This window comes from Cucurbita pepo, chromosome 9, assembly GCF_057944985.1.
Source record: "Cucurbita pepo subsp. pepo isolate OVF chromosome 9, ASM5794498v1, whole genome shotgun sequence".
NCBI lineage: Eukaryota > Viridiplantae > Streptophyta > Magnoliopsida > Cucurbitales > Cucurbitaceae > Cucurbita > Cucurbita pepo.
Genome location: NC_141806.1, coordinates 1,493,234 through 1,502,756, shown reverse-complemented (window position 1 = coordinate 1,502,756; position 9,523 = coordinate 1,493,234). Strand labels below are relative to the sequence as shown.

General features: G+C 40.3%; 2 protein-coding genes across 2 annotated transcripts; both read right to left on the bottom strand.

The window, feature by feature from the left end:
- On the bottom strand, nucleotides 1-2,460 carry LOC111801848 (Cytochrome b561/ferric reductase transmembrane protein family). The gene is made up of 4 exons (XM_023686046.2): nucleotides 2,025-2,460; nucleotides 1,892-1,943; nucleotides 1,612-1,808; nucleotides 1-493 (listed from the first exon to the last, which is right to left on the bottom strand). The coding sequence occupies exons 1-4, from the start codon at nucleotides 2,172-2,174 to the stop codon at nucleotides 161-163; spliced, it is 732 nt and encodes a 243-aa protein (XP_023541814.1). The 5' UTR covers nucleotides 2,175-2,460; the 3' UTR covers nucleotides 1-160.
- An 890-nt stretch (nucleotides 2,461-3,350) lies between these two features.
- Nucleotides 3,351-8,065, bottom strand: LOC111801841 (protein decapping 5). Its single transcript, XM_023686028.2, has 8 exons — nucleotides 7,737-8,065; nucleotides 6,087-6,187; nucleotides 5,775-5,846; nucleotides 4,736-5,677; nucleotides 4,414-4,479; nucleotides 4,141-4,338; nucleotides 3,930-4,043; nucleotides 3,351-3,855 (listed from the first exon to the last, which is right to left on the bottom strand). Exons 1-8 carry the CDS (start codon nucleotides 7,882-7,884, stop codon nucleotides 3,712-3,714), a joined length of 1,785 nt encoding a protein of 594 aa, XP_023541796.2. The 5' UTR covers nucleotides 7,885-8,065; the 3' UTR covers nucleotides 3,351-3,711.
- Between the last annotated feature and the right edge of the window lie 1,458 nt (nucleotides 8,066-9,523).

Sequence of the window (9,523 nt, the reverse complement as noted above, 5' to 3'; positions counted from 1 at the left end):
GACAAACCATTACGAAATGACTTTATAAGCCCAAAATTCCCTAATATTTGTTTATACACTATTCATTATGCAGAGAGAAAGAGAGAGAGTTCTTGTATACTGAAATCATAAGGTTTTATGGCTTACACACATGAAGAAAAATGGCAGAAAAGGCTGTTTATTAAGAAGACAATGGCTTTGAATTGGAGACAAATGGCTGTTTGATGGTGGGAAGTGAAGGAGTATATTTAGGAGATATAGCAGTGAGCACCACAATTCCACCGAGCAAAGCCAAGGCCAGGCCTAGACTGTTGACAACCATGGCTTCAGGGCCTTTTCTAGGGACATTTCTCTTTGTTTGCAACAATGTCAGCTTCTCTAGAAGCCCTGTTTCTGCTACTGTCACTGCCAATGCATAACTGTATAGCCCAAGGAACACATGCCATGGCAGCACTCTTTCTCTTGTTGCTCTCACCTCCCTCCAGAGCCAGAAGCTCAGAAAACCCATCATCCACTGCATTCAAACACACGACATTTTTAGCCTAATATCATCCGAATCGTCTCGGTTCGTTTGTTTTGAATGTGTTTTGAGTAAGGGTTGGAAAATCTCGGGTTTTGGTTTCAACTTTATAGTTTAACCACGTATGGAGATGAGATTCGAACCTCTAGCCTTTTAAGTTTATAACATAACGTTTCGTTAGGTAAAGTATGGCTATTTCAGAACTTGGGAATTCAATGTCTTACAGAAAAACACCATAATAAATGAGGGGCAGAAGACTCTCAATCAAGTTGGGATATAAGAAAGCAGCAATAGATGGCTCCTTCACATTGCCATCAAGAGGGCAAGGTGCTTCCTAATACTGAAGAAGAATTAAAGGCTTAGATTGTGATAATAACATCACATATGTATGGGTCACAATCCAAATCCAAGCCTACCAAGTCTACCGCTAGTAAATATTATTGTCTTTGAGCTTGTCCTTCCGAACTTCCCCTCAAAGTTTTTAAAACGCGTTTGCTAGGGAGAGGTTTCCATATTCTTATAAAGAATGTTTCCTCTCCAACCAATGTGGGATTTCACAATCTACCTCCCTTTGGAGTCCAATGTCTTCGTTAGTACTCTCCAATCGATGTGGGATCTCACAATCCACCTCTCTTCGAGGGCTAGCGTCCTCGCTGGCACTCTCCAACCGACGTGGGATCTCACAATCCACCCCTTCAGGGCCTAGCATCCTCGCTAGTACTCTCCAATCGATGTAGGATCTCACAGTCCATCTCCCTTTAGAGGTTAAGCGTCTTGGTTGGCACTCTCCAACCGACGTGGGATCTCACGATCCACCCCTTTCAGGGTCCAGCGTCGACACTCTCCAACTGCGTAGGATCTCACCATATGACTTGACAGTAATGGTATGGATTATTCAATATGTTTCTAATGTCAGTAGCAGATCTCAACAAGAATTCACATGGCATTCATTCCAAGCATTGAATTGAAAAAGAAGAAACATTCTGGTTCTGCAACATTACATTTTAAACACATCTTTCTAGTTCAGTTCATCAAATTCAAGGCATGAAAGGGAAGACTATATTTATAATTTGATGGAAGTAAAAGGGGTTAAGAGAGAAAAAGGAGAAAACCTGAGCTCCGAACAAAGTGAAAACGCTCAAACCCAACCAAGAATGTAAGCTGTGGAAGTTAGCCAGAAAGCCACGATCCCAATGAAACTTAGTCCAAATTCCAAAAAACCCAGAAGTCAAAGCCAGCCCTTGAAGAATCAGATGAACAGATTTCCTCAAATTCCTCGAACCAGGCAGCCAACTATGAACCAAAATGGCTGAAAATCATAGCAAAAAAACAAACACATGATACCCATTTCACAAATCAACAGATTGAATCAACATTTTGGTTCAAACCCACCTTCTCCGCTGAGTAGAATGAAACCAATTACCATGAACAAAGGATGCAGAACCTGCAAAGCAAAACTCAAACCCCTTTTACTCACACGAAATAAAACTTGGGTCGAAATCTAAATGGGTCGAAAATGGCATACATCGAAGATACGGTCATCTGGGGCGGGGGGAAGATGGCCGAAGCTAGAACTGAAGGCAAGAACCCAAACGAAGATCAGAACGGCAACAAGCAGTCCCAAAATTCTGGCAAAAATGAGCAATGGGGCAAGTGAGGGCAATGCTGCGGCCATGGAGACGGAGAAGGCAGCCGGCAGCTCAACGATCTTGACGCGGCTGCGAGTGCAGAGGTTGGTAGGCTGTGCAAATCGCGGACAAAGAAACGGTGGGTCTACTTTAATTTATGGCCGCGGCTCTGCTGTGGAGTACACGGAATTGGTTTTGGAAACCAGACCTGGAAACTTATCTGGGGAACTGTGCTTAGAGCCGATTTTTCATCTGGGACTTCACAAAATCGGATCGTTTAGAAGTTTCGATCACTAATTTTGAGAAAACAGGTGTGGAAATTGCAGGGGTACTCATGGGGTTGGAGGGGGCAGGGGTTAAATACAGTCAACGAAAGATTAAAATATCCGTTTACTAAATTTGAAGGCTTTTTACGATGGAAGGATTGAACTTTGACTAGAATGAAACTTTTTAGAGAATAAAAATTTTCCCAATCCATTGTGCTATTTTGGTGTTGTTGCTTCCATTTCTTTAAAAAAATATACATATTCTTTCCAAAGTTATAATGGATAGATAGAACTTTTCAAAAGGTCAATCTTTTTAGTTAAATCATAACGACAATTTGTTGTTTTCAATTAAATCAAAACGAACATCTCACATTCATCTAAGAACCCCTTTGTCGACTTTCCATCCAACATTGTAATAGATTTTTTTTTCAATTTCAAAGATAGCTTTGAAATGTTTATGAACAAACATCTCGCGTCAATCTACGAACTGTCTTGTCCTCTTTCCATCCATCCAATATTGTACTAATTTTATATTTCAAAGATAATTTTAAAACATTTATGAAACATCAACTTTAAAAAATATAACAATATCTTTATCGACCGTTAGTTTAGCCTAAAACGAAGCATAGAATGGCCGAAAACCACTAATCTTAGTACCCACTCAATAATCCAAAGTCAACCCATTTGTCGACGTCCCAATTCACCCATGACCTTTCATAGAATTATTGATCGACTCGACTATAGAACCTGATATTGATAGCACTACTGCTATCAAGAACCCAACCTCAAGCATTGAGGATATCGTTTTCAAAGGTTCAAACTTGCACCAGGGAGTCGAAAGCATCGATCACCACAAGAGTGGTGAGGAAGCCTGACTGAGTCATCAAGTACCGACATTCATTAATCATTAGTTTAAATCAATTGGAAAACTAATTCCCTAAAATGAAAAGGAGGAACAAAACAATAAAACACCAAAGTTTATAAAACATAAAATGATACATAATGATTTCACCAACAAGGCGTCAAACAAGAGCCAAGTAACAAGACGCACAGGTTGACAGTTAATTACAATAGAGAAAAACACGAAGAGGATGAGTTGAATAACTAGAACACCTTTAGTACATTTTGTGAATCGACAGAGCCTACAACACCAAATGCTTTCTTACAACTATGTCTGCACCTTTATAACAAGGAATATCACATATTCTACTATTTATTTTCTGCACAACAGTATAAAACTCCAACGAAAATTATAGCAGATCTTTGAGATATTAGCAGCTCATATTTGTATACAACAGTCGAGCATAATCAGGGTCGCCTATGGATTATAGTTATGCATACCTCGCCCTCGACCCCTTCCACCATGGCCATATCCCCTCCCATAATAACCACCACGACGACCACCGCGTCCAGAACCAAAACCACCACGACCACCTCGGTATCTTGCAAACTCACCAAATGTCTGCAGCACCAAACATCAGATACTATGAAGAATGGTTCTAAAACATACAACGTTAACCTATTCATATAACATACCTCAGTGTCCAACTTGATTTGTTCAAAGTATCTCGTCCTCCTACCGTTCTGAGCTTCATTGTTAGTCGTGTTGCTTGAGAGAGTATCAAAAAAGTCGTCCTTATTGTACACAGACTGTAGACATGATGTGAATCAGTTTTATGTGGGCAGGAAAGTAAGTATGTCTTTAACATAACAAGTCATCATAAGTGTATGGCATTGAAAATAAGACCTTGATCCCTAACTTCGATGATTCACTGTCATCTTCTTCATAGGTGTCGTCTTCATCACTGAATTTTTCATCCCCGTCGTTGTATTTTGGAGATTTGGTGTTCTTGCCAAGATGACCCCAGACTTCATCCTTGTTAAATTTCTCATTCATTGCCATGAAGTCAAAATCTTCTGTGAATTTCTCTGTTGGATGTTGGTTCTGCAAACAGAAAATAATAAAGGTTAACCGAGGATTCCTAATAATAAGAGACCTACACCAAGAAGCACACATTACCCCAAATCGTCTTCCTCTGCCACGTCCCCTGTATATGTGCCGAGTTTGTGAAGTTGAACTGTTTGGCTGGGGAAAAACAAGAAGTCAAAACATTAGAACGCTATGTAGCATGAAAAGTACATTGGGCAAATATCCAAATCACTCTAATTTCTACCACAAACAATAGCAAACGGCTTCTAATGAAACATATTGTGGATATTTACACGATATCTGAACAGCCTAAATGTTAGAGAACACCAAAGAAGGCCTGAATATGTATTCCTGCAAGGACATTTAACCATAATGTTCCTGTATGTAGTATATGTGGCCACAGAAAGAGCACCTTCTGGACAACTCGTGAAGACGTTGGTAACGGTAACAACGGTGGCTGAGTATCTGCTGGAACTGGAACAGTTTGTTCGGCTGCTAGTGAGGAAGATGCTTGAACCACTTCCAGATCCTTCTGAACTGTTTGCGAAGGCAGAGATGAAGAGACTACAGTAGTATGTAACAGCTGGTCTGGAGTCACAAGGGCAGGTGCAGGCGCACTTGTGAGAACAGAATTCGACGTTCCAATAATAGAGGATGTAGATTGAGAGACAGTTTGATAAGACATTGCTGAACCAGAAACTGTAGTAGTTTTGTTAGTAGTTGGAGGCACAACAGGACTAACATCTAAACTTGCAGTCAAAGGAGATAGCGATGTCAAATTGGTACTTATGGGAGCTTGAGGAAGAGCAGAATTTATTGTCTTGTTGACCATTGAGCTTGATGACATCTCAGACGTCTGTGGAACAGACAGCACAGATGGAAATGTCGAAGATACAGTAACTGGTGGCATTGCTGTGGATGATAAACTAGGAGCGGTAGGATTAGCAGAGAATAAAGAAGATGAAACTTCTAATGGATTTGGTGCCCCAGTGGGTAAATAAGCATTAAGATTAGGATATTGCAGTGGCTGCTGCAAGGAAGAAGGCAACGACAGGCCAGGTGGTGGACGAAGTAACGATTGCTGATGCATGTGAGGAAGTCCATTAGGGTGGCCATAATACCCTTGCCAGTACATTGGCAAACCAAGTCCACCAGCACTTGGATTTGGAGGAGGTTGCGAAGGAGAAGCTCCCCAAGACCCCACATTTCCTCCAGGTTGATATAAAGGCAACCCACTCTGGAAATTAGATCCAGGAATTCCCATTGGCATGGCCTGAGAATTAATATCAGGCAAAGGCCCACTAACAGGAGGAGGCAGGCTTGAAGGAATCGATACTGGACGAGGATAGTGAGACTGCACAAAAAAATCCACCAAACACGTAAGTTCACCTTCACATTAGGTTTAATAAATCGAGGAAGGGAGCGAGGGGGCCATGGGGATTTCCTTTTACCTGAATGATAGCTGGATCATTGTTTATCAAGGATGTAGTCTGAACAGGCGGGGAAGATTTTACCTGTAGATCCTGCAGAAAGAGCCAACAAGTCAAAACTAATTTATAAGACAGCCTCGGCGCATGATAACTTAAAAAGATATTTTGCATGCATTAAATCATATAAAGAAGCTATGTTATAATGTGCCAAGTACATCACGAGGTTCATCGGTATCCACACAAAAGATACCTTGATGCCACATAGGAATCATGAAACTCAGCATTCTGCCACTACCACGTTATAGTTAATAGTAATGTCTGTATAAAAGTTACCTTGATGTCACTTCCACGAAACAAGATGTATTCAAAAACTTGGTCACTTGGTGGGACTTGTGGCCCATCCTTCTTTCTCCCTTCCGTTCCAAATGACCGTACTAAAAAGAGAAATATTTGAATATCACATAAACGTCAATTTTTCAGGCACCTTGAGAAAATGGATTAATATGCATCAATATGACATCAAGAATAATATTTTAATGAGAATTTCAGCCACTTGTCGCATCATGGATGGAAATGATGACATCTTAAACATGAGGGAATGGAGTCAATATTTGAAAAGATTTCATGAAGAAACCTACCTGAAACCCAACCTATCACTTCACGATGATTGGCCAAGGTTTGATCTAAATACAATACCTCCCTTAACCATGGAGCACTTCACTATGATACACAAAGGCGGCAGCATGGTAATAGTTGTTAATGCACCTCTACAAACTACAGCCATTTTTTTCCTTTTCATTTTTCTCCCCCAATAAGTGATACGTAATACAAAGGTAAAAACTAGCAATCAACATGAACAACACCCCGACAATAGTCAAGATCAACAAGGAGCATTTAAGATAATTCTACAATGCCACTCAAGGCAACTTTCCCAAAGGTATCTAAACAGCATTTTCCTAAGCACTTTGGTCAGATTTCCTACAGGGATGTCCATGTAACGACTGCTCTCTACAACCAAAGTATTGTTGGAAAAGCAAAGAAAATGCCCCAAGTTTCAAAGATCAACAAGTATATACAAAAGTGCCATAGGCCCACAACTGATATTGACAAGAGACGGTGCCTTTTCCAGACCCAAACCATAGCATTGCCTCCTTTAAGAACAAGAGAGATTAATAAGAGAAGGTGCCATTTCCAAAAGCAAACGTTTCTACCACTGCAGACCTCACAAAACAAGAAGGGCTCCAATTTTATTTACATTATACCAAACACTCCATAAACTTCTTTGCTGAGATTTCGTTAAGCCGAGGTAAACCACCCCCTGTTTCTCTTCCAAACGAGATAGTTGTTATAGCATGCCAAAGGGAATCCATTTGAAAACCTTTATGCCCATTTGGGAGTCCAGGAAATTCTTTTCTATTTCAAAATCCCTTTCTTTCTGCAAGCTAATAATTTCAACCTGGTTTACAAGACGAACACCTTCTTTGCAATATTCCCCAGACCACCAAGAGAAAATGGTATCATCAATAACATTAAACAGTAAAAAAACCCGTGGAAGAAAGGGCAAGTAAATGTGAAACAACCAGCGACAAACTCTACGCACAATTCAGTTTCGCAATCACAGGAGGCCAATAATTAGCCGGGATGTGGTTTGAGGATTCAGACTCGTATTTTACCGTATGAATCAATTCGGTAAATTTAAATCTCCTAGCTAGTAAATGATGCAAGACCAACACCCAGACGAGAAAATCTAATATAACTTCGTAATTCCTCCCTACAGCGGAGTAGAAAGGTCAAAATTTCCCTTAAGAAACGAAAAATCTAAACCTAAGATTCGTCAGGGACTTCACCGATCTAATTAAAAAAAAAAAACATCACGCACGACTAACAACGACGGATTGGATCCAGGAGAAAAACAAATCAAACCCTCGCCAACAAAGAAAAAAGAAAACATAAAAAATTAGAAACTGGGGCGGAGGAAATTACCATTTCTAAGTCCGATACTAGACTCTTCGGTGTTGATGTTGTAAAGAACGCCTTCGTATCTAATCTCGCTCTTGGAAGTCAAGCTTATCAAGCTTCCAACATACGAATCGGCCGCGGAACTGGATCTGGAATCGCTCTCGGAAGCCATAACCTCCGACCGAGAAACAAATCTGAGGGAAAGAAAAGAATAGGGTTTTGGTTTGGGAAGGTGTGATGGAGAGAAGGTGGGGTTATGTGGCGCGACCTGTCAGGGGAAAGCGGTAGGAAATTGACGAAAAGCGCTTCTGCGAGCGTTTTATTAAACAAAACCATTCGCGACTGCACAAGAAATTATCCAACAAAGAAACAGCTCCAATTGCCAAGGAAATCTGGATTATCCCTAATGGCCCGTCTTTCTTTGTCTTAAACTAATTTCTTTTTAACCCCAATTATTTACCGTCAAATAAACTTTATTTTTTATACTCTATGTGATGTCTCACATTGGTTGGGACGAGAACAAACCATGGAAACCTTCCCCCTTTGCGTTGAGGGAAAGCCCGATAGAAAAAACCCAAAGATGACAATATTTGCTAGCGATGGATCTGAGCTATTACAAATGGTATCAGAGCCAGACATCGGACGATGTGTCAGCCTTCTCGCTGCTGTTCTCCGAAGGGGGTAGACACGAGGCAGTGTGCCAGTAAGGACGTTGGGCCCTAAAGGGGTGGATTTAGAGGCGGTCTCACATCGATTGGAGGAAAGAAAGAGTGCCAACGAGGACGCTGGGTCCCGAAGGAGGGTGGATTGTGATGTCCCACATTGGTTGGGGAGGAGAACAAACCACCAGGTGTGGAAACCTTCCACTAACAGACACGTTTTAGAGGGGAAGCCCGAAAAGGAAAGCCCAAAGAGGACAATATCTTGTAACGGTGGATGTGGGCCGTTACCCTTTATATATATATATATATATATATATTTTTTTTTTTTTTTTTTTTTTTTTAATTAATTAACATTTGGGTAAATAGTCATTTTACCTTCACATCTCGAAAAATACATGTTTTTAAAGACCATTATATTCGAGCAAGTCTGTGAGATCCCACATTAGTAGAAAAGAGGAACGAAACATTTTTATAAGAATGTAGAAACCTATCCCTAACAGACACGTTTTAAAATTATGAAGTTGATGGCTATACGTAACGAGTCAAAACAAACCATATCGGCTAGCAATGGGCTTAGGCTCTTACAAAGACGATATATCTTTTAGCATATAAAATATTTAGGGTCAAAATCAATTTATATGAACCTTCGTATTAATACAATCTCAAATTAATAATGTATCAATTTAAACTAGAATTTTTTTTTTAATTGGTTTGAAATTCAATTAAAGGGTCATTTAATAATACGCACATCTCTCTCGTTACCCCACACTCCGTCAAGGGCTATGTGTGTCGCAGTCGCAGCAGTACTTTCGACCGTCGTTTTCTTGCAGCAGCACCGTCGAGCGCTGTCTCCTCGCACCGGCGTTGTGGCATCACGCCGCCTCTCCAACAACAGTGCCATCGCGTCGCGCCGACTCCCTAGCAGTAGCAAACACCGCAATAAGAACCGAACCGAACAAATTGGTTATGTATCCACACCGGTTCGGTTGGACACAAAACTGACAAAATCGAATCAGTTATCGCTTTATTTAATTCCATTTGAAATTAACTCAAAACTAATTTTAAAAAATCAAAATTTTATTAAACGGTAAAAAAAAATTATTGTATGATTATTTTTAAATAAGTAAAAAAAAAAAATTGAAAATTTAG

What these genes read in the sequence shown, in the direction of transcription:
- LOC111801848 (XM_023686046.2), bottom strand. Translation starts at nt 2,174, where the DNA reads ATGGCCGCAGCATTGCCCTCACTTGCCCCATTGCTCATTTTTGCCAGA. An exon ending in CAGATGACCGTATCTTCGAT is followed by an intron (nt 1,944 to 2,024) that starts GTATGCCATTTT and finishes TTTGCTTTGCAG; the next exon opens with GTTCTGCATCCTTTGTTCAT. An exon ending in CATTCTACTCAGCGGAGAAG is followed by an intron (nt 1,809 to 1,891) that starts GTGGGTTTGAAC and finishes TATGATTTTCAG; the next exon opens with CCATTTTGGTTCATAGTTGG.
- LOC111801841 (XM_023686028.2), bottom strand. Translation starts at nt 7,884, where the DNA reads ATGGCTTCCGAGAGCGATTCCAGATCCAGTTCCGCGGCCGATTCGTAT. An exon ending in ATGATCCAGCTATCATTCAG is followed by an intron (nt 5,678 to 5,774) that starts GTAAAAGGAAAT and finishes TTTTTTGTGCAG; the next exon opens with TCTCACTATCCTCGTCCAGT. An exon ending in CATCGAAGTTAGGGATCAAG is followed by an intron (nt 4,044 to 4,140) that starts GTCTTATTTTCA and finishes TCATGTCTACAG; the next exon opens with TCTGTGTACAATAAGGACGA.